General features: G+C 41.7%; 1 protein-coding gene and 1 long non-coding RNA gene across 3 annotated transcripts; one reads left to right on the top strand and one right to left on the bottom strand.

Annotated features, from left to right (window-relative positions):
• The first annotated feature begins 251 nt into the window (after window positions 1-251).
• BPIFC (BPI fold containing family C) lies at window positions 252-23474 on the top strand. Of its 2 annotated transcripts, XM_083700653.1 has the most exons (17): window positions 252-1218; window positions 3942-4039; window positions 5781-5912; window positions 7521-7632; window positions 8862-8990; window positions 10024-10176; window positions 11623-11686; window positions 11782-11842; window positions 13634-13725; window positions 14280-14453; window positions 15486-15539; window positions 15719-15889; window positions 16989-17056; window positions 17736-17778; window positions 19513-19576; window positions 20866-20942; window positions 22165-23474. In XM_083700653.1, the coding sequence occupies exons 3-17, from the start codon at window positions 5810-5812 to the stop codon at window positions 22249-22251; spliced, it is 1452 nt and encodes a 483-aa protein (XP_083556779.1). In that variant the 5' UTR covers window positions 252-1218; window positions 3942-4039; window positions 5781-5809; the 3' UTR covers window positions 22252-23474. The 2 variants fall into 2 exon arrangements, with proteins under 2 accessions (XP_083556779.1, XP_083556778.1); XM_083700652.1 differs by lacking the exons at window positions 252-1218; window positions 3942-4039 and having other exon boundaries at window positions 5703-5912; window positions 10021-10176.
• LOC310826315 lies at window positions 21502-24563 on the bottom strand. Its single transcript, XR_014555732.1, has 2 exons — window positions 23268-24563; window positions 21502-22604 (listed from the first exon to the last, which is right to left on the bottom strand). It is a non-coding gene; the product is annotated as an uncharacterized lncRNA (long non-coding RNA).
• Between the last annotated feature and the right edge of the window lie 56 nt (window positions 24564-24619).

The following is a 24619-nucleotide window of genomic DNA, read 5'->3' as shown; positions in this document are numbered from 1 at the left end:
GTTGAAGAGGGTTTAAAGCTGTGCCTCCATTTATACGCAACTTTTATATTTGTATATAAACTCAAATATTAAGAAATAAATAAAACCAACCAACTCTCCAGTAATCTCCTTCAAATGCAATCAAATCTGCTTTAAGCGCTGAGCCTCTGGAACTTTTCGAAGCCCCATTTGCACTATACATTTAAAGCTGTTTTGCACCGCTTCCCATGGAACTCACAGAATTCTAGCTCTGTGAGGATCTGCACTTCCCAGGATTCCTTGCAGGAAAGCATCACTTAAAAGTGGCATGAAATTGCTTTAAATGGATAGTACAGACATGGCCTCATCAGTTCACATTCATCTCAGTAGGCCACACAGGGTTTCTCAGACTTTGGTCTCCCTTGTGGACTACAGTTCCCATCATCCCTGACCACTAATCCTGCTAGCTAGAGATGATGGGAGTTGTAGTCCAAAAAAACCAGCTGGCGAGCCAAGTTTGGGAAACCCTGGTATATGTTCTATTGCCTAGGGTCAGGCCCAATGGCTACTGTAACCAGGAGAGCCACAGACATGAATATGACAGCAGCAACGTCTACTGGCTCACTGCATAGGGCAGGGGATTGGGAAGCAGGAGGCGGGAGTTGGAGCCCCACAAGGGGCTAGAGGTGAATATGACCCCAATATGTTCTCCCCGTAGGAGAACATGAGTCACATCAGGGGCAAAAGAGAAAGAACTTCTTGGACTTGAGCCCACACTGCATATGAGAGCAATCAAAACCCTCTAGAGAGCAGAATTAACTCCTCTTCAATGAACAAGCAGCTCTTTTAATTGATAAATGTGGTTTGTAGACCATCAGTTTGTTAGCATTTACATGTAACATTTTCTCAATACAAAGGGATTTAGCTATTTATTGATGAGCATCCTCTCATCTTCAAACAGAAAAATTGCAAAGTTTACTTCCAGGTGGGGCAAGGGGGCTTACTAAAACAATGGAAATCAAAATGTCTCGATTCCCCCCATCACTAAAGTACTCAAAACACTATCGCTGTATAAACTCCTTTAACAATCTGTCCAGAGAACTTTTGTTAAGACATCTGAGTCACCTCTGGGCCAAAGGAAATGTGCCTGCAGTAGATTAGCACCATAAAAGTTGGGGAGATCTGGTACCATTGGTCCATGTTTACTCCTGACAGGTTCCTCCAGTGTCTGGCTATGAGGCTTCTGGCTGCTGAGAGCAGGTGGGTTATAAGCTTTGTATAATGTGAGTGATTATGATGTTGGCAAATGTTCAGTAGGACCGGTAATGGGGTGAGTTCTAATACCTGTTTAGTTATTTTGCATATCTGCTGTGGGACTCTTTCCCCCCAACTTTATACTGTACTCAACACTAATGTCTCATAACAAATGTAACTGATCTGTAAGAAAGACCGTGCAACCTGAAAAAAAGAGACAAGGCGTGTACTTTTGTAAACCAATCAAATCTTTAATTAAAATTTTTAAAAGATAATGAAAAGAGTGGGGGTCAACTCCAAATGTGCAGAAAGAGGGACATGGGAGTGCCTCAGGGTGTCACTCTTTTGCAGGAGGAATTCAAGCACATACTGGAAATTTAGGTTTGTGCAATTAAAGTGAATTAGAACATTCTGTAGTCCTATCACAACAAATCCCATGTTTTTTTTTTAAGCTGCAGCCTTTATATGGTTAGGAAAGTGACAGGATAGGCCCTGAAAAATGAGAAGCTAACAAGCAAATCAGAATGAATCCTCATTGTCATATAACTCACAAATATGACTGAATGCTCAATAATGACCAGACATAGGGCCATTCTATAGCATACATTTAAAGCACATGGCTTTCTCCAAAGTATCTTGGGAACTTCGGCTTTCCCCCTCGCAGTGCTACAGTTCCCAGGAGTCTTGGGTGAAGACTGCTTTAAATGTGCATTGGATGTGCTTTAAATGTATGATGTGGATCTACCTTAGTGTAACCTTTTCAAGATGTATGCTCAATAAACAAATCTGGTGGAGCCCTAACAGTTTGCACTCATAAGAGGAAATTGGGTATAGTTTTGAGGGACACTGGAACCTCCCCTAATCTGTTGCTTACATCTCCATAGTCCTTTACCGTGAGCTTTTCTTCCAGCTGAAATGGCATATTCAGCGGTGGTCAGGGCAGAACTATGGGGCCAGAGGGAGAAGACTGTGGGGAAATCAGGTGCAGGCAGGGGAAGGTTCAACACTTTATTCACACACTTCTTTCACTGGTACCAACTCTTTTCTATGTGGTGGGAAAAGTTCTATGCTAGATAAAAATTCTATCTTAGATATTGGCACAAAATCAACTAAAGACTCCTGGAGCATCTTAAAAAGAATATATTTATAATGGCATAATTGTGTCCTAGTATCCACTTCATCTGATACATGAAGTATTGCCCTAAGTTGTCAGGGATGCATACATTAACATGTATGTGCACACACAAACACATATGGGTATGGGGACAGAAAAGGAAGAAGATGTAGAAAGATCATATACAAAGCCTTGACTTCAGAGATTCATTGCTGCAACAAATACTGTAGCTTATTGATGTTTCGGCTTGCTTTGCCCTGCCGCACCATGCTGTCTCTGAAAATGGATCCTTGGCCTCGCCTTATTTGGATCACAACCCTGTCTCTGGCCCCATGGACCCTGATCTGTTTGATCCACCCTTGGTCTTCGGACCACACCCTTATCTTGTCACCCATTAACCAAGAGCAACCTGACACAACCCTTACGTGATTCTGCCCAAGATGCCATCTTTAAAGTTTCGGCAAAGGATTAGGTTGTGACCCGTGATTGTGACATTCAGGATGATGGGAAGTTCCCGTTCAGGAAACGCACATGCTCACTGATTGTCTTATCATTTGTCATTGTAGTAATGCTTAAAAGTCAGAATCCATTGTGCGTGGAAGTGTTGCAAACAGGCAAGAATGTTCTGTGTCCATCTCATGATTTACATTTATTGTGGGTGAAGAAACTATAAAACTAAGGACTATGGCTGTGTACACAATTTACCTTTAAAGCGCATTCAAAGCACGTTCCCCCCACAATAATTCTGGGTACTGTAGTTAACCCCTCATAGGGTTCCAGTTCCTCTCAGCCCTTAGCAAACTACCATGCCCATAATACTTTGGTGGTGGTGGGGAATGTGCTTTAACATTATAGTCTACAGTATTTGCAGCCCAAGTGCAACAGGATGAAGTGACTGCATAATTGGACCTCATAACTGGCACCTTGTGTCAGTTCCTTCCAATTAGCTCATTTTGTTTTGTTTCTTTTATAACACATGCCATTCATAGATGCTGCTATATCTGGTCATTATTAATTGTTGGTTTAATATCTGGAGCTCAACTCTTCTTTACAATCTTCTGAGACAATCACTTCTGTCAGCAATGGCAGTGTCATATTGTGGAAAGGGGAACATAAGTAGTGCAAATGTCTGCTGCTGCCATTGCTGCTTTGGCGCTCCAGTTTATATACTGTAACTCCTAGTCCCTTTGGACCAACAGCAAACATTTTAGTTGTCTGTAGAGTCCATCTGGGCACTGTAGGAGTCAAACATGCTTACTGATCTTCCAGAAGCCTTTGTCTGGAAGGACCTTTCATTCTGATAAGGCTGTTATTTATTTAGGTCGCTCCTTACAGCACAGTCATGAGGGCCACAGGTGAGTGGTAGAGCACTGGTTTCGATGAAACTGATTTACTAGAAGTTTTATCTAACACTTCCTCCAAGGAACAATCAAATATCAGCGAGATAGAGAAGAGTCTGTCCAAGTTAGCCACCACAAGATATCTACCACTTACATGGAAATAAAGGAGTCATCTTCTATCCTTGGCATATACGTCATTTGATGATCTGATCAATTCTGTGTGTCCTAAGGGATGGTTAATGTTTAGCTTGAACATAATTAAAGGTTCCTTGCAGACCCCCTAATGATGTCCAGATCTATAAGTGTCTAGCTCGGCTGGGGTTGAAGTGAGAGTTGTCTGCAGCCCACCAAGACTTAGCCTGACAGAACTGAGGTAACGGCAATCAACTGGTTTGGTGATTATATCCACCACAAACTGGTAGATAGCTGGGTGGGTCTAATGATTCCTTAAAAATATCTGAAATTGTGGAACAATAACTATTCATTTCAAGGGAAATACTTGTTCTTGCTTAATTGGGGAACAAAAGTGACCAAGAGCTTAGAAGACTGTTGCCTTTCAGCACCTTCTAGGAAATTGGTGTGCATATGAGTATGTGTGTGTTGTGAATTTGTGGTTGGTTTCTTCTCTGAAAAGTCCTGTGGGAAAGTCCTGTGAAAATCACAGCTTTCTTTTTGCCCACTAGTTGACCACTCCTATTTCTGTTCAGAGAAGCATGCCTCTTGAGACAAATCGATCACAATGTGTACTCATTTGTTTCTAAATATTAAGCCAATTCATCATGAGCTACTGAATGGATAATTAATATTGTCTGACAAGATGCTAACCTGGCAGGCAAAAAGCAAACATTGTTGAGTTCTGAAAACAGTAGGCAATGAAACAGCCAAATGGTTTTGCACAGGTCGATAATTTACTCTTCTAGTGTTAAGTAACATTTGTGGAGCACGTTGAAGATGTGGGCTAATTTGATGTGCCAACTGTGGTTGTGTCTTGACCTCTGGACAGTTGCCATCTTCTGAAAAAGGTGCTTTGTGTGTATATGTGGAGTTGTGTGTGAGAGATTTTTAAAAAAACCATTACATGCCTTATTTAAGTCCCTTAGAATTGTTGTAATAGGATGTAGATGAATATTTAACCTATTATAACTCTTTCATACCAGAACTGAATGGAAATACAATGTGATCCTAAGCATGTTTACCCAGTTAGTCCCACTGAGTTCAGTTACAGTGCAATCCTATGTGTGTTGAAGCTGAGCAACACATTAGCAAGGTAGACTGTCCACTTAGTTGGACAGAAAGCCAATGTAGCTATGTACAGTACTATTGTACATGATATGTGTGTACGGTTGTGGCTATAGATACCTGCAATATCCACTGGTGCTTCTAGCTAAATTTAGGTCCTTAACAATGTACAACAAAGTCGTATGGGGTCCCACATTAGATGCTATGAGGCACAACATTCCTCTTCCTCTCTCCTCCACCCCCACCATTCCATGCTTCTGCATTCCTGATATGTTAGCAAACAAGTCTGCCAAACGTGATGGGGGGTGAGGATTATGGGCATGTGCAGTTTTGTATTTTAAATTCACTTAAATCATAGCACCATCATGACCACAGGAATAAAAGGAGGCTTGCTTCCACGCCATGGCCCCAAGTCCATCTCCAGCTGCTCCACTGACATTAAGAGCATTTGTTTCTACACAGATGATAGTGCAGGAAGGATTTTTTTAGTTTTTAGGTAGATTGTTCCAGGAAGAATATAAATACAATTAATTAATTATAATTATTGTGAAGGTTAACTCACCCTAGGTCCATTCCCTATTCACTGGATGAATGTCCCAGTCCATGCTGCTCTGCTCCCTTATTATATTCAGCACAAACAGAATGCCATACAAGAACATGGAAATCTTGAGTTTGGAGGATTTTCCCCTCCCATTGCACACTTGCATGTTCTCAATGCATGCCTGGTCATCCCGTCCTCCCTATGGAGAGACCTTGGGGGAGGAGTACAGCGGGGGGGGCAGGGCGGGAGACAGGAACATCTATTGCTGAAGCTCATCTTGTACTCACTTGACATAGGATCTACAACCCATATTTGGTCCCATGTGTCTTAACAGGTTTCTATAAAGTACAAAAAGTGGAGAGAATGAAAGTTTGTGGCATTTTGTTCCTGTTGAGCTTGTTCACTCCCTGGGTTGATGCTAAGCCTGGAATCAAAGTGAAGATCACACAGAAAGGTTTGGACTATGGTGAGTTTGAAATATACAGGTTCAGACTTATTATTCTTCCATGCCCCTATTCATTATTAAAACAAAAATTTAGAAGGAACCAAACACATTTTGAGAACAAAAAAGAAATGACCCTCATTAATCAGCACAATGGTTTGTTTGCTTTTTAAATCGTGTTTATTTGCTTGCCAATGTCAGGTTGTCTGTGCTGTTAACACAACACGTGTGTGTGTGTGTGTGTGTGTTTAACAAACTGACTTTTTGCAATTAACAAAATGATGAGGAAGTATACTTAAAGGTGTGGGATAATGATTGATTGATGGAATAAAGAATAGCATCTGCACAGACAAATCAAGATGTTCATTGCTGTGAGCTCAGTAAAGAGCGGGTGTCTCCACACAACCTTTGTGCAAGCAAATCAGGGATTGTGAGACTTGTAGTTCAAAAGCATCTGGAGGATTACAGGCTCCAGGCTCCTTTCACTCTCCCAAGCTCGGTAAAAAGGTAACTCTTTAAACCTCTTTAAACGAAGAACGTTCTATAATTTGGGAGTCATAACTGAGAAAGCTTGGCATCCAGATGGTAAATATCCTAACCTGGAACAACAAAAGTTGCTGATTAAACCTCAGTCTGCAAGTGCACCCATGGGGTTGGGGGAGATGAGCCTTAACCTGTGAAGGTCTCAGGCCATGAAAGGCTTTAAAACAGGGTTAAAGAACCTGTTGTTCCTCTAGATGATGTTGTACTACTTTCGTCTTTCCCAGGGGTATGGGCATCTTCCATGGGTGCATGCATGAAGCATAATCCCCGAATTCCTAGCTTTTAAATGAAAGTTCCTAGGCATTTGTAGAACCCGAGATACAAAGCAAAATGTACAGTTGCTCACTTTTTTGTGAGCAACTAGCCCGCTCCCACCTTGCAGAGTTTTGCTGCCCATGCCCAGGAACAGATTGCCCTGCGGTGCAGCAATAATCTCCTTGTAGCGTTCACACTGTCATTCACCTAGAGGGGAAGGGATAAAATGGCAAATATATCCCGCAGGGGGAGAAAGCCTCCGAATTAACCTTCTGGCCAACAGCAGTATTGCTGCTGCTACTGGGAGGCTCTTGTTGCAGCTTCACCCCACCAGGTGAGCCACTCCTGATCACCCATGACCCTTGCCCAGTTGGCTGGGGCTGATAGGAGTTGTAGTTCAGGAATGTCTGGAGTGCCGCAAGCCTCCAGTTCCTATTTTAAAAGCTAAAACTAGCACCCTTAATTGCATCAAGAAGTAAATTGGTAACCACTGTATCTTGTGGGGAACAATGCATGACTCTCAGTGTGTGATAAAAGATATACAGCATGAGAGCATCTGAATCATCTTCAAGGGCAGAGTGCTGCACTAATCAAGCCTGGAAGTTACAGGTGCTTGGCTTAACATAGCAAAGGACAGATATATCCCGCGGGGGGGAGAGAAAGCCTCCATATTAACCTTGGATGAAAGAAGTAATTGCTAGCAACCACTCCAAACTGATCTGCAGAGCAGGAGATGGCAAAACAGACATCAAAAACTTAGCTCTCTTTGTTCTGTATTCTACGCATCTTTCCAACCAAATAGAAAGTAAGTGAAATATATTCTGTGCTTTGTAGGAAAACAGCTTGGAATAGATTTCCTGGAGCAAAGATTAAAGGAGCAAACCTTTGCGAATGTGAGCGGTCAAGAGACATATGGATATAGTGGCGTCGACTACACACTTTCAGAGTAAGAAAGGTTGCTTCCACACTAAGCCCCTTTAGCACAGCTGAACTATTGCTTTTCTGCATTCAGAAAATTAAAATAGTAGTTTTGCACATGTGATTGCAACAGATCAATAAAGATCAGGCTTACTAGCTGCTTTGCTTCTCAGTATTCTCTGGTTGGCCTCTGTTATTTTCTCCTACCAATAGGAAACCCACGTAAGGACTCTATATGGGCTCTTGGGCACCCCATAAGGGGAAATGGGCAGATTTTGTTTACAACACACAGCACTTACTATTATCCAGCATTGCCCTCCCTTATGGTTAAGTTCCTCTGTAATGTTTATTCACATGTAGGTCCCATTTAGTGAAGGCTCCTGCAATGTTAGTTAGTAGCTTCCTCCGGGTTATTTCTTCCTATTTGGTTGAACTACACCTTAATTGAGCCTTTCCCCCATTGTTTAAAATGGGGATGGGGAAAGTAGCTGGTTTGTAACCACTAGCCACACATCTGGCACACCAACACAATGCCAGCCATGACTCCCAGTGACCATATGTTCAGGGTCAGGGAGCCTATGGGCATGCATCTATCTGTAGATGCATAGGTTTCCTTCTCACTATTGCCTAACATAGCACTGTGGGCATAGCTCTGTATGCACATTAGTTTGCAGGAGGCACAGCTAAGATGCAAAATCCTGCCAATCCTCTCCCACATTTATTATTACACCAATGGGGGATATGAAGAGTGCTTTAATCATCTTTTATTTCCCATTGGAGAGGGAAAATAATATTATTACTTTCTGTTCTTTCATTTCTAGCAAAAGAGTGTTATTTTACCATAAAGAGGGGGTGCTAATGAAGCCAGCAATTTAAAACTGAGTGCTTCCCATCTTTCCCAGGGTGTCCCTGGGAATGTTGGAGGGTATTATGCATAATCTACCTCAGGGCAGGAAATGTCAGACCTTGGGGCCTCTGCCTAATCCACATCTCTCACTGGCTCTGCTGTGCCACTTCTCTAATGACTGTAATATGTCTTGGAAAGGTGATAAATGTCTCTTGCTTGTCTGTATGGAAAATGTGGCCACACCAACTATTGATATGTGGCTCCCAGAAGGTTGCCCGCAAGGGAATGTGTCCCTCAGACTGAAAAAGGTTCCCTAACCTTGATGTACCTTCAGTTCAAACATGTAAGATTTATGTTCCTAGATTTTCCCGGAACGTAGCCATGGCTAACATGTATTTTGTGTTTTGCAGGATAAAATTTGATGCTGTTGAATTCCCAAATGCATCGGTGTCTCTGATACCTGGGACTGGGATTAACCTAGAGATCAAGGATGCTGCAGCAACGGTCTCTGCACACTGGAGAGTAAGGTCCTGGCTGTTGTAAGTACAGTTGTGCAGGGCGCTGGAGGTGGTGATGTTAACTGCAGTAATCCAAATAAAAATGGGCTTTAATAAAGGAAAGGAAAGTAGGCAGCAGGCTTCAGGAAACCCCAAGCAGCAGTGAAACCACTGAGGTGAAGGAAGAGGAGAGGAAGTGTTTAACCCTTTCCTTGCCAGTATAATGCTGATGAAATTTGCAATTTTACAAATGAGTGAACATAAGAACATGCATGCATATGCTGTCATGCAGTTAACACTTGTGGGGGTTTTTTGGCCACACAAAAAAATTCCTGCAGCCTTGAATCTTCTTGGGAAACTTTGGCCAAGCCGCTTCCTATCCTTTCTCATAGGCTGATAATAAGATTAAAGGGAGACAGCCCCCAGTGTATGGCACCCTGAGCTCCTTGGAGATAGGGTGAGATATGGATGTGGGGCTGTTTACATGAAACATACAGGGATTTACTGAAAGCAGGGGAATGATGATGATGATGATAATAATAATAATAATAATAATAATAATAATAATAATAATAATACCCTGCCCTCCCCAGCCAGAGCCAGGCTCAGGGCAGCTAACACCAATAAAATTTCAGTAAAAACATAATAAGAAAAAGAAAAAGAAAATAATAATTTAAAATACAGGTTAAAATGCAATTTAAAATGCAGCCTCATTTTAAAAGTCCAAACCATAAGGGGAGGGAAGGATAAGGGTCAGACTGAGTCCAAACCAAAGGCCAGGTGGACAGCTCTGTCTTGCAAGCCCTGCGGAAAGATGTCAAGTCCCGCAGGGCCCTAGTCTCTTGTGACAGAGCGTTCTACCAAGTTGGGGCCAGTACTGAAAAGGGCCTGGCTCTAGTTGAGACCAACCTAACCACCTTGTGACTTGGGACCTCCAAAATGTTGTCATTTGTGTGACACTTCATCCTTGGTCAAAGAATCTGTGTCCGTTTGAGCATGAATCTTTAGCAGCGCTGGCACGTACCTGAAAGGAAAAAGTTCAAGCAGATGCATTATGTTCCATTCTTGTCAGCAGAAATTCTGGAACACTGACAGTCCGCATTTTGGGTGTATCGCTCGCAGCTGTTTTTTCAGTGTCTCGGGACAATGCAAGTCACGCAGTGCTGTTGATTGAAAGCTGCGAGGCAAAAGTTGACAGTATTAACATCGAACTGGATAAAGATGCTAGGTAAGGTAGAAAAAGGATTTTCGGGGTGTTCACCTTGTACCTGTGTTCAGTGTAATATGTGAACAAAACAGAAATGTGCCTGTTTTAGAGGTTCTTCCAGCTGCAGATGATAAAGGCAACAGCCCATTCTTGGCTGTTCTGCCTTAATCTGGAAGTGGAAGAACATCTCTGCTCCCAGGCTTCTGGAATCCAGAGGACATTTGGCAGCCGATTCATCAAAAAAACCCCACGCCCTATTTTCCAGCCTCAAATGGTGAAGCAGCTATTTTCATTGGGATCTTGGTGTGAGGAGAAAAATGTAAATATGTATTTATTAATTAGTTAAATTCATAACCCACTGTTCCTTCCTAGTGGGCTCAGGTCTGGTGTGCTCTGGTCCATGGGGTCATGAAGAGTCGGATATGACTAAACGACAATACCCCACTTGTATTTCTTATTGGCAGGTGCAGGGAGGGGGAGGGGAGAGAAAAAGAAATAAGGCAATGCTGTTTGGAAAGAGAAGCATTAAAGTGATACTGATTCCTTGAGAGGAGAGATGGACCATAAAGAAAGAAATGGCTAGAGTGATTTAATAACTGATAGACAGGGATATTGTTAGAGATTTGGGGGTAAACCCTAGAAATTAATAAATGCCAGAGTTTTGATTAATTGGGGAATGGACTAAAACATAAACTGCAGGGCTGTGGCAGACAGGGAATTCCTGGGCTGACTTATGTAAACCAGTCTGGCTGGCTGACTGTTAGCATTATAATAGAGAGCCATTGTGGGTCATCAACAAGACAACAGAACTTATTGTCCAGGTGTGACCAGAGACTGGAGATTTGGAAGGTTGTCAGGGTAACTGTTCTGGGGGGAGGGCAAGGTGCTTCTGGGAAGAAGAGAGAGGAAGAAAGTTTGAGATCCACCTTGGCAAGGAGGAAGGAAGAACTACTTGCAATGCTTTGGACCATGCTGTAAGATCTGGACCCCCACCATGCAGACTGAAGGTATAAATACATAAAGGTAAAGGGTAAAGGGACCCCTGACCATCAGCTCCAGTCGTGACCGACTCTGGGGTTGCGGTGCTCATCTCGCTTTATTGGCCGAGGGAGCTGGCATACAGCTTCCGGGTCATGTGGCCAGCATGACTGACGAACCAGAGCAGCACACGGAAACGCCGTTTACCTTCCCGCCGGAGTGGTACCTATTTATCTACTTGCACTTTGACGTGCTTTCAAACTGCTAGGTTGGCAGGAGCAGGGACCGAGCAACAGGAGCTCACCCTGTCGCAGGGATTGGAACCGCCGACCATCTGATAAGTCTCCACCCAATGTGTCTTCTATTCTCCAAAGGGACACAGACCCTGTATGTGTGCCTGTGACCCCATGCGCTCTGGCCACTGCTTGGTGGAGAGAGGGGCGGGCACCGGGATTTTGTAACAATATTATTTCTTTTATTCCCCCCCAGCTGGCTGTACAAATACTTTGTTAATCATCTGGAAAAGCCTATGTGTGACAGTCTGAGCAAGAATGTAAGTCTTCAAGTATTACTATAGTGTCCTTCCATCACCATCACTCCTTCAGTAACTGTTGGCCAGAACAATAACTGCTACATGTATTTATACAGATTTGCCCATTCATTGGTTCTGAGATCGAAAAAATTAATGCAGAACTGAAAGAACACAAAGGTAAGTTGCAAATGCTTCATCCTTGCTACTTGCACGGCTCATTAAAAGAAGCTAAAGAGTATCCCAATGACATAGGAGCTTTTAAGTGATAACCACATTTCCCCAGGAACAATATTGCACAGTTTCAAGCAATACTAATTCAAGTAGCAACTTAAGGTCTGCACAACAAATGTCCAGTGCAGACTACACAGGAAAGCCCCTGGTCACATGCTTATGCAATTGTTGCAGGAGGTCTCGGCATGTTCTCTTAAAAGATATTGCATGTTCCTAGCTCTCAGTTTCAACAGCAGTACAAAGAATGTCCCTGCATATGGGATATCTAGAACCTACATATGCCGTATTTTTCGCTCCATAAGACGCACCTAATTTTTAGAGGAGGAAATAGGGAAAGCCCTGTATTTTGGGGGATCAGCTCACAGTTGTGCAGCTTCTTTTGCAAAGGGGAAAAGCCCCGGTTTTTTTGAGGATCAGCTCAAAATTGTTGAGCTTACTTTGCAAAGGGAAAAAATCCTGTTTTTATGGGATTCAACTCACAGTCCTGCAGCTTCTTTAGGAAAGGAAAGGGAGCCCTTTCTACAGTTTCCAGACAGATAATCTAATCAGCCAGTCACATGTCACCGGGGAAACAAACAGCCTCTGTCTGCAGAACATTCAACAATGGAGGCCTGGGCAAGGGGCCGGGGCTGGAAAGGGAGCCAGCGAGCGTCCACACATTCGCTCCATAAGACGCACAGACACTGCCCCTTACTTTTTAGGAGGAAAAAAGTGTGTCTTATGGAGCGAAAAATACGGTGCACAGACAGACTTCAGAGTTTCATGCTCTGCTTTGCTTTTCCCTCCTCTAAAAGCTATAGTAAGGTGTTTTGTACAGCCAACTCAGGGTTGGGAAACATTTTTTCCCCAGATTGAGGCCACATTCCCCTTGAGGTGACCTTCCAGGGGCTACATGCTAGCAGTGGGCAGGGCCAGAGGCAGAATGGGCAGATCGACACATGCCAATTTTACCTTTGTACAGTAAGCTAGTTTCTACGTGTTCTGTCTGTCTCTCTTGCCTATATCTAGGCTTTATCACAATTCAAGGACACATTCCATCCTGGCAAAAACACCTACGGAGGAAGCAAAGCAGGGCCATAGGGGTGTGACCTGGAAAAAGTCTCAAGGCCCAGATATACAGGCCTGGAGGGCCAGATTTGGCCCCTGGGTTTCGGCTTCCTTACCCATGATTGTATTACTCTTGTCTAATACAGTGGTACTTCAGGTTAAGTACTTAATTTGTTCCAGAGGTCCGTACTTAACCTGAAACTGTTCTTAACCTGAAGCACCACTTTAGCTAATGGGGCCTCCTGCTGCCGCTGCGCTGCCGGAGCACAATTTCTGTTCTCGTCCTGAAGCAAAGTTCTTAACCTGAAGCACTATTTCTGGGTTAGCGGAGTCTGTAACCTGAAGCGTATGTAACCTGAAGCATATGTAACCTGAGGTACCACTGTAATAATCATAATTTTACAAATAACAGCAAAAGTTATTCAGGTGCTAATCTTTGAGTAGCTGTGGCTGCAGTCGTTCACACACTTAGGAGTAAGCTTGGATAAGCTTAGTGGGGCTGTGTACGTACACGAAAACGTGCACAGAACCGTGTGTCTTCCCACTGGAAGGAAATATAATTTGAAGACAGTCATTATAAAATTACTTTTAAAAGGTATTGTCAAAACCATTTTGGATCCTGCTTATCAAGTTAATAGAGGTATTCGTTTCACTATCTCATCACGGCTGTTTTGCCCCCTGTTCTAACAGTCCAAGCCCAGATTGATTCTTTTGCACAAGTAGACTACTCGCTGGTGAACTCTCCGGTGGTCTCTGACACATCTATTAACTTTGATATAAAGGTAACACAACTGGCTGCTATTTTTATTTTTATTTATTTTGGGGGGGGGGAACTGCATTGAGACCTCTCTGTTCTTGAATGAATGGGCATGATGGCTTTAGTTAAAGAATTATTTTTAAAAACGTTTCTTTGAGTGTGATGGAAAGAAGGCTGCCGGCAGCAGAAACAAAGGGTAGAGGGCTAGCAGGAAGAACTACCCTCTGGACTACTCACAGTAAGCAATGCTTGTGCATTGAGTCCCCTCTTGTGATTGCTATCATTTCAAGCACCTACATGCACAAGCAACCTATAATGACAATGATGGCATTACCTTTCCCAGGTACCAGCTCCCGTCAGCTCCAGAAAGTGATGAGGGATGATGGGACAGGAACACCTGGAGCGCTACACAGGTTTCCTGTGCTTGACCTAGATTAATCCTTCAGCTAGCAATGATTCAGCCAGTGTGTCCCTATGTGCAAGGGTCACTGATGATCCATGCTCTGATAGCTTTTGAAATCCAAAGTCTGAGAGTTGTTGTTATTATTATTATTTTGTCATCCATGCAATCCTTTGCAGGGAACAATCTCCCCAGTGGGAAATGACCTAGAGACTCCCTTCAAGCCTGCACCATTCAGTATCCCAGATGAGAATAACTCCATGCTCCAAATAGGAATCTCAGAATATTTCTTGCAATCTGCTTCACTTGTTTATTACGCTGCTGGGGCCTTTGATGTCTCTATTGCAAAGGAGGTAAGAGCAAGTTGTTGAAGGTGGTATTTCAAAGGTACCAACTGTTGTCTTTTGAAAGACTGTTTATGTAGTCTGTGACTAACTAGATCTAACTAAGGTGATGAGAATCTATATCCAGAAAAGGTAAAAGGTAAAAAGGTAAAGGACCCTTGGAGAGTTAAGTCCAGTCAAAGGCGGCTATGGGGTTGCGGCGCTCATCTCCCTTCAGGCTTAGGGAACAGGCGTTTGTCCACAGACAGCTTTCTGGGTCATGTGGCCAGCATAACTAAACTACTTCCGGTGCAACAGAACACCGTGATGGAAACCAGAGAGCACGGAAATGCCGTTTACCTTCCCTCTGCAGCGGTACCTATTTATCTACTCACACTGGTGTGCTTTTGAACTTCTTGGTTGGCAGAAGCTGGGACAGAGCAACAGGGGCTCACCCCGTTGAGCAGATTCGAACTGCTGACCTCCTTGATCAGAAAGCCAAAGAGGCTCAGTGGTTTAGACCACAGCGCCACCCGCTCCCCTTTCACTGTTTTTATCCCGATAGCAGGTAAGGGGCTTGTATAACTGAATGTTCATCAGTTTAAAAGAAATGCACTCCACATGGAACTAACTCCTTATCCACACTGGAACAAAATGTGGATTCAGACCGGACTGTAGGGAAGTGATGCCATCCCTATCCCAGGGTTGTCCCAGACCTTCCCCCTTTGAATGAGGGTATTTTGATCCTAGGAAAGTCTGAAACTGTCAGGATGGGGGCAGAAAATGCTGCACAATAGTAATAGCCTGGACCATGATTAGGTTATGGCCATACAATGTGTTTGATTCACATATTGAAGACCATTATGCCGGGAGGGACAAAGCAGCAATGGAGCTCCTTTTGAAAACATGAATATTATCTGCAGGCTAGTAAGAAAATTGATTTAGTACCATAGTTGCTTCTTTTAATAATAATAATAATAATAATAATAATAATAATAATAATAATACTTGCTTGTCACAAAGTTCTAATTAGGTAGCCTAATTTTATTATCTTTTCCCCAGCTTTCCTCTTACTTCAGATTAACTACAAATTCTTTTGGCACCATTATCCCTAAGGTAAGCACCTTTATATCTATAACCGTTGTTTTAAGGGAAATGTTTTGTGGGAGTTCTTCTGCAACAGAGAATGCCTGCCTCAAAACAACTGTTCTGCCGAAGAATTTATTTGCTATGTAATTCTGTTAATTCAATCTAATCCTGCTCTCAAACTCTTGGTTGCTTTTAAACTTCTACAGATTGCGCGTTCTTACAAAACACCACGCCCAGTAATCCTGGATCTAAAACCAACGGCAGCCCCTGTGATCAGACTGCATAATGGCAGTGCTGTTCTGGAGATAGCTGGTTCCATGGAGGTGTTGGTAGTCCTGAAGAATTCAACCACCCAATCCATGTTCACCTTGAGCATAGTAAGTGCCACAAAGCAGGCAGAATAATGTTCAAGCCATAGGCTTTCCCCCCTATCTGCCATGACCTCTTGCTGTTTTGGGTCAACATCAGAAACTGGCACCACAAGCAAGGGGTGTGCAGAATGTTGATCAGGATCTGAGTGATCTGCAGTAAACTGGCAAGGATTTGGGTCTCCTGATTAAAAAAATTGCAAAACCAAAACAGCCTCAAACCTTTATTTATTCCATCAGCTATGCATTGCCAGAAAAGGTTTGCATCACCAAAGAAGTGGACAAAGGGGGAGGGGGTAATTTGCATAAAAGTACACGTTAGCTTACATGTATAAATGCAAATTTAGAAATATTTCTACACTAGTGGCCAAAATTGTGGAAAAAGTGTATTTCTGAGGTTTGATGGCTCATAACACCACTTTTTTTGCCTAACACCATAAAATTATACATCAATGGAAAGATAATTTAACGAAGAATGCAATGCAACAAAGTTTGTTCAATTATCTGTATTCTATCAAAAGTTATAGCCAAATAATTAGGAAAAGGAAGCACAGCTTGCTTAGGTTGATATGCAGTAGCTTTCCTTCATTTGAATGTAGCCAGTGAGCATGAGTGTTCAGAGAGCCAATCAGGTGTTATGAGCCATCAAACCTCGGAAACACACTTTTTCCATAAGGTTTCTACAATTTTGACCACTAGTGTGTAATTTAAATAGAAATGCAATACATCTCACCACAGTGGGAAAGAAAGCAGGTGACTTGTGTGGCACCTCCCTCTGCTCACCTGGTTGGGCAAAATCAAAGCTCCTGCTCTCCCCTTTTAATGGCTCCTTATCGTAAATCATAGCAGAAACCAAAAAACCTGAGTACAAATTGGTGCTCAGACTTTCTAAGTACAAATGCCATCTGCAGGATAGGCTTTGCAAAACTTTTAGACACCTGAGCTCTGCTTGGAATAGCGAGAGAGATAACATTGGGGTGGGGAGTTGGAAGAAGCAGGTAGAGTAACTGACCTTCCCTTTTTTACCTTTCAAAAAGGCCTTGCATTTTTACCTATCTATACAACAGGAATACTCTAGGTGGTAAACAGAGACATTTCTTTCACACAGAATGCCAAAACCCATGCCAGCCTGAATATATTTGAACAAAAACTGATACCTTCTCTATGTCTGGACAGGTAACAAAATTTGAATGGTTTTTTGTTTTGTTTTTAACCCCACTTTATCCCCCAAAGGCCTCTTGAGTTGCTGAAACTACTAATTAAATTTGCCACTCCATTTAAAACAATAAGTAATTTTTTTAAAAGCAATTACGTAAAAATAAAAACTATTCCAGCTAAAATGTTGGCATTGCTTTATTACAGGTAAAAATAAGCAGATGTTGCTGGACTATTACTCCCATCATCCCTGACCATTGGCTATGCTGGTTGTGACTGATGGGAGCTGGAGTCCAACAGCATCTGAATTATTGTAAATTAGTGGGGTTGCGGGTCTAAAATTGTGGTGGTTTTTAAATATTTGTATCTGTGCATGTTTGAGTAATCCGTCTTGATCACATGGTTCCTCCCAAAAATCCTGGCACCTGTAGTTTGTTAAGGCTGCTGAGATTTGTTAGGTGACCCCTATTCCCCTCACAGAACTACAATTCCCAGAGTGGTTTAACAATCATTCCTTCTTCCAAGGAAACTTTGGGAATTGGGCCAGTCAGCCTTTCAGCCTAACCTACCTCACAGGGTTGCTGTGAGGGGAAAAAAGAGGAGGGGCAGATCCAAGAATGCCATCTTGAGCGGCTTGTAGGTGGGGTATATATGTACAAATAAATAATGTTTTTTCCAATATTTCCTTTCCCTTTCACAGTTTCCACCTGTCCTTGACCGACTCCAATGTTGGCTTCTTCAAGGTAAATAAAGAGGGTGGGGAGTTAAAGAGAACAAAACAGATTCAGCTTGTAGATAGAGCTGAATTGTCCATGCCATTGTTCTTTCCTGAAACCGTGGTTGTCCTTCTGGAGAAAATAGGCTTTCCCCAAAGGGGCAAATAGCTTCACTGTGTGGGGTATATGTGATTTAGTTCAGGAAAACAGCACAGAGGAAAAGGGTAAGATAGCCCTCCCCCGCAGAACCAGTTCCAGAGCTGCTTTCGACAAAGAAAAAGAAGTGTCAGGAGACACGATCACAAATCTCCTGCTTTTAAATGGTTCCACAGGGCGGCCATAACCATGGGCTGAGCTGTTGGTGTGCAGCTGCTCTTTGCTGCGGAGACTGACTGTGTTTTTCTGTCTTTGCCAAAATTCACTGCACTCAAGACCTGCAATAGCACAAATAAAATGGCCTGATCTGTGTGGTGAAAGAGGGCATGATTTTGAAATCAGGAGGCGCACAGTGAACATAACATGTCTTGCAGTGCTTAGGCACTAATGATTAGATCCCCATCATAAATGGCTTAAAATCATAACATAGGAACCAGTCCCTCTCTCTCTTTCTTACATCTAGATGCTGCCTTCAGTCTACAAAACTTCCTAGGGGGTGGCCCACAGCCATCATAATACAATACAGTGGTACCTCGGGTTACAGACGCTTCAGGTTAACACAGAAATAGTACCTGGGGTTAAGAACTTTACCTCAGGATGAGAACAGAAATCGCGCAAAGGTAGCAGGAGGCCCCATTAGCTAAAGTGGTACCTCAGGTTAAGAACAGTTTCAGGCTAAGAACGGACCTCTGGAACGAATTAAGTTCTTAACCTGAGGTACCACTGTATCAATAAGAAAAGCTAGAGTGGGCCTTGTAAAATTATCTCTTAGCAGTTCTCTAACTGGAACTGACATAACATTTATCTTTGTTGTTCTTACTCTGGGTGCTTCCAAATATGGATGATTCAGGCTGAGTACACGCTATACCTTTAAAGCACACTCAAAGCACATTATGTCCTTCAGAGAATTCTGGTTGCTGTAGTTTATTGAGGGTTACTGAGAATTTTAACTCTGTGAGGGGCAAACCACGGTGTCCAGAGTTCTCTGAGGGAAAGCAGGTGCTTCAAAGGTATAGAATATTCATAGCAGCACCTAATCATTGCATTTTTTGAAAGCAAATAAACTATCCTTGGAACTATTGTGTGTGGAGAAAGGGTTAAATGTGCCCCCCCAACTGAACTGCTGTTAAGAATTCCCCCTTTTCCTTGCTGCTTGCAATTTTGGAGGAGAGGGGCAAGATAATTGATAGGAAGGCAATGCAATTCGAAATGGGAAGGCAATAGAGCTGGTTCCTAGAGAGAGAGAGACCAAAGAAAATGAAATATCTGGAGCACAGGTCTTTATTGGCCTATATCTGCCAGAACAGCTGTGTGATAGGTCATCTCCACCTGATGAATTTTTATTATTATTATTTCAACGATTTGTATACCACTGAATCAGTCATCTCTAGGCAGTGCAGCTGCTTTTTTGTGTTAAAATGACAAATTTTGAGAGACTGGGAGGAAATAACAGAAACTGAACAGGAGAAACGTGGAAAGAGGGTGTTTTGCTCATGGTGTCAAGCAGATGCTTCACAAAAGAGGACAAAAGTGCGATAAATCCACAATAAATCTCAAGTGTAGAGGCAGCCTGTGCCACTAAATCCAAATTCTCTCACATGGCAGGTTTCGCTTTTGAAGAACTTCATGTCTTACATTTTACGGAATGGAGTAATACCAGCAGCCAATGGTAAGTGTTGTGTTTGGATTCTTTCCCCATCACCACTGTTACTTAATGGTCCCAGTTTCTGGAAATTACAGAAAATATTTTTTGGAAAATGAGAAGTAGTACGATAGAGCTTGTATTTTCATCACTTGGCGTGACGTGTCGTGATTGGTATCACATTCTTTATGGCAAATACTTTAAGGAACATACTGCTCCAATAAGATTATAAGATGCTTAATGCTTTGCACTAGAATGTCAATCCGGTTGTCTTGTCAGGAGACCCAGTACACACTGTCAACTACTGGTAATTTGGATTTACAAGACCATGTGAACATGTCCACATACAACTGCTGATAAAGGAGAGCCAGTGTGGTGTAGTGGTTAAGAGCGGTAGACTCGTAATCTGGGGAACCGGGTTCGCGTCTCCGCTCCTCCACATGCAGCTGCTGGGTGACCTTGGGCCAGTCACACTTCTCTGAAGTCTCTCAGCCCCACTCACCTCACAGAGTGTTTGTGGAGGAGGAAGGGAAAGGAGAATGTTAGCCGCTTTGAGACTCCTTCGGGTAGTGATAAAGTGAGATATCAAATCCAAACTCCTCCTCCTCTTCTTCTTCTTTCCTTTCCTTCAATGGATCTGGTGTATATTTCCTTTCAGAGTAAGGCAATAAAGTTATCACTGGTTAATGACTGGAGGCATTGGCCCTGGAGACTCTTTGTACATTTAATACTGTAATATTCTGATGAGTATATAGTTACGTGACAAGAGATAACTCCTGCAGTTCTTGTCTGTATTGCATTTCTAACAACCGTTTATGGTTTATACAGCATTTACAGAATAACAAAATTGTACTGGGCATATATAGTGTAAAATCAGGATAACGGTACTGCTCTAATTCCCAGCAAGATAAAGAACCCCAAAATAAAATAAAGATGTTTTAAAATGCCCTTTCTTCAGCAGTAATATATGACTTGTGATCAGATTTTAAATGAAAGCAATGGATTAAACTGTGTAGCCAGCATGGTTAGAGTGTTGGACTAGGACTTGGGGAACCAGTGTTCAAATCCCTACTTAGCCATGAAGCTCACTGAATAACCTTGGGTCAGTATTTTTCTCTCAGCCTAACCTACTTCACAGGGTTGTTGTGAGGATAAAATCAATGGAGGAGAACCACGTTATGCCACCTTTAGGTCCTTGGAGGCAGGATGGGGTACAAGGCTAATGGTAATAATAATAAAGTATTACTGCACACATAACTGCAGGGCCTGCTGTTAAAAAACAATAGCACTTAGAATCTCTTCTCTCTTTTATTAAGGTAAACTGAAGGAAGGACTTCCTCTCTCTAAAATGGACAGCATGATGCTTGTGGAACCTGTTGTTACAGTTCACCAGGTGAGATTCTGCAGTGCCCACACCTGTCTGTCCTGTGTGCCGAGAGAGAGTTGGTTAGGGTGATGCGATGCAAGTTCTGAATCCTGGTGGGACTTGTCATCAGAATGTTGCTGTGTTCTCACATCCTAGGGCAGGGGTGCCCAAAGTTTTTTCAAAGAGAGCCAGATTTGATGAACTGAGGGCTGACCAAAGTTGTTGAGCTTTTTTAAGGATTTAACCCCAAAGGGGCCACAGGGGCCAGATTAGGCCCCTGAAACGGACTTTGGTCATGCCTGTCCTAGGGTCTTCAGGCTGCCTGACTCACAGGCTGAAGAGAGTCCCTTTAAATAAAAGGAAAAAAAGGTTTTACATAGAGACAATCATTTCAATGAACTCTTTGTAGTTCAGAGAAAGGTTGGCCAGCATTTTTCAAAGTGACTCATTGTGGAGGAAAGACAAACACTTTTCTGTGCTTTTGTATTTGTTGGTATCCTGGTGTAAACAAGTCAATGTTTATAATTCGTATTTTAAAATCCATATGAACTGTAAGGAAACAAGCAATACACACTAAAAATAATAATTACCAAATAAGCAGTGTATTGTTAGCAAAAAGCCTGATCAACAGTTTCTGATGACCACCATATTTACATCTTGACTTCTCCACTCTTGTTAGTTGATTAGCTGTTTTACATTGTTTCTCTGATCATCACATAACCTAAAGAGAATTTCTTAGTTTCTTCATGACGGTATCTTCACAAGAACCCTAGAATACTTTCTGAGCAACTAGTAACCCCAGCTAAAGTAAACATTGATTATAGACCTTTGTGTGTTTAATAGAAGTCTTTTTCAACTCCTGCAAACTTCCAGGTTTCACTTGGACCATACAAGTTAGGGAAGGCTTAGCAAAGAGGGAAGGGACTGCAAGCAGTAGATGGAAGGGAAACATCCACCACACCACCCGATCTTTTTGGCTCAGCATGGCTGAACAACTGACAACTGGCTTTTTAATATATTTTATCCCTCTCAGAGCAATCTACAAAGCACAGCTGCTGTGCAACATCCTTCCACTTTATTGACATCCATGCCAGTTGCGCATCAGCAGTGCTTACTCTCTTTCTGTTAAATGACAATGTATGTCTAACATTCAGTTCACAATACCTCTGCAGGTATATTAGCCATGGCCAAGCCATTAGCAAGCTGCAGCTTGTGGCAACTTCAGATAAATGTTTGTATATCTTCTCAGGGCTATTTGCTGATTTCCACCGACCTGGAGTATGACGAAGAAGGAGACCAAGCAGATTCTGAAGGCTTTTTTGTTATAGATGCATGAAACCTCAAAATTTCTTCTGTTCTGTCTCAAGAGGGAAGATGTAACAAGAAAGTGAATGATAATGATTGAAAACATTCTGTGTGGTCGCCTGCGTGTGTGTGTGTGTGTGTGTGTGTGTAAAAGTGCCTTTGAAAGACATTGAATAGGTGAAGTAATATCTGTTAATGGGCCAGCAAACCATTCAGAAAGGAATGCAGACACGGAACATAGGAAGTTGCCATATACTTGGCTCATCTAGCTCAGTACTGTCAGAGGCTCTCCAGGGTGTCAGACAGAGGACATTCCCAGCCCAATCTGGAGATGTCAGTCATTGAACCTTCTGCATGCAAAGCAGATGGTGGGAGCCTTCCTAACTGCACTGCTGGAAGATGGCAGCAGCCCCAGTCCGGATGTAGGAAGCCAGGACTGTTTTCTGATTCCTATATATAACCAAGAACAGTGCTGCAAGGGAAGCCTCGTGGTAGGATATTCCCTTCTGCATGTAACTCAATGCACACTTCTTAGGGAGTTCAGAAAGTTGCAATACAGGTACTCCGCAGGAGACCATCCCTTTCAGTTGCAATGAACTGTAAAGAAAACACTAAAGATGGCCACACAGTGGCACTGGATATTATGGAAGAATAACATAGTAGGTAAAAAGGGATGGTAGACATTGCATTTTGTAAGAAGGCTAAAGGACACTTCTATTATGTGGTGGGAATGTCCCAAAATATTGTAACAAGCTTATGGTGTATGGTAATTGGCATCATCTTTTACAAACAGATACCATACTAGTTTGTCTTCATTTGTATACTGAACTATATTAAACAATGTTTTCCATGGGAATGCCAGAAACAGGTGTTACATATATTTACAATGGCCAGAATTACATTAACTGAATGTTTGAAAGAAACTTGGAAACACGGTAAAGTTTAGTTGTTTGGGATTTTGTGGGAACACCTAATAACTGTTCAATTTACAGGGAAGTTTTAAAAATCATGAAAATTATATTACATCATATATTAAATAGTTTGAACACAGTTGTGCGTTACATCAAGAGTGAATTGGGAATTGATTCAATGATGCTGTAGATATTACATTCACTACTAAGTAATTGAAGGAATGAGAGAGAGGTTTCTTAGAATGTCAGTATACTGTTACGCATTGATCTTTTACACACAATTTTATATGCAATTTTGTATTGTACTTTTTCAGAATAAAAACAAATTTAAAAATTATACAAATGTCTATCTTAATGCCCTCTGCAGGGACGGTGTTAAGACCTAAATAATTTGGTATTCAAAGTAATAAGAGCCTCTTCTTGACTATTGACTATTGGTCAAGTTGTGGGTTCTCTGAGGCATCACCAGGTGTTGTTTGTAATGGGACACTTGTCCTAATCTCTTGGAACCTGCCTTTAATGCCCATGGAGCTCCGCCCCCCAATACTCCCACTTTAGCATTATAGTTATTGAAAAAGTAGGGTTATCTTAGTATTCAAAACTTCATGCCTGCATAATACTTTGATCCATATAGGCTATGTCTTCCATGTTGTGCATTATAGCCCCTCTGGACCGCAATAATGGGGGAGCATTGAAGAAGGATCACAAAACTACAGGGTAGATAAAAATAAATGATTTTTTTAAAAAAATAAAAAAATCAGAATTTTTAAATTTAAATTGGATTTTTAAAATAAAATACTTTTGGAGGAAAAATCTTTCTAAAGATAGTTTTCTATTTAAGTTGCATTATAGTCCAAAGGCTATTTATCAGGAAATAAGGATTTGTTTTAAGTTTTGTGTGTGTGCTAAAACACAAAGTTTTTTTTAAAAAAATCGTTTAACCACATCAGTTAACAAACATGGATACGTATGCTACAATATTGTTTTAGTTAAATAAATTGTTTAAATTGTTACTAATGATTATTTTTCTCCTTCCAGTAAAGTACAGCAGAAAAGTTGTCCAAATATAAACAGTTAACTTATTAAACCTCACAATAATTTCATAGTTATAATTTATAATTATAATAGTATAACCAAATCGGCAATTTTTGATATAACTGTAAAAACTACTCTGAAAATTTATTATTCCAAAAATGAAACCTTCATCAGGTTGTAAATATTAAGATTATACCAGCAAGAATTTTTTTTCTGTAAAAAATAAAATAAAATGATTTAAACCAAGTCTTACTGACTAGTGATTTAAATTGTGATTTAAATTGATTTGATTTAAATCAAATCCACCCTGCATAACTACTAAGCAGAAGAAACGTACCACTAACATACTACAGTTGTGTCAAGAATATGTTGCAGAATATACCCACAATAAAGCATCAGAAAGTTTTGTCCATCCCTCAACAATTTCCATGGTTAGTCTTTTGCAGTAAACAT

This window comes from Podarcis gaigeae (genome assembly GCF_964106915.1).
Source record: "Podarcis gaigeae genome assembly, chromosome: 10".
Lineage (NCBI taxonomy): Eukaryota > Metazoa > Chordata > Lepidosauria > Squamata > Lacertidae > Podarcis > Podarcis gaigeae.
Note: the sequence above shows the minus strand (reverse complement) of the source record. Positions and strands in the feature narration are given on the sequence as shown.

What these genes read in the sequence shown, in the direction of transcription:
- BPIFC (XM_083700652.1), top strand. Translation starts at nt 5,810, where the DNA reads ATGAAAGTTTGTGGCATTTTGTTCCTGTTGAGCTTGTTCACTCCCTGG. An exon ending in CCTTCTCTATGTCTGGACAG is followed by an intron (nt 17,057 to 17,735) that starts GTAACAAAATTT and finishes TCCCTTTCACAG; the next exon opens with TTTCCACCTGTCCTTGACCG. An exon ending in AGTAATACCAGCAGCCAATG is followed by an intron (nt 19,577 to 20,865) that starts GTAAGTGTTGTG and finishes TCTTTTATTAAG; the next exon opens with GTAAACTGAAGGAAGGACTT.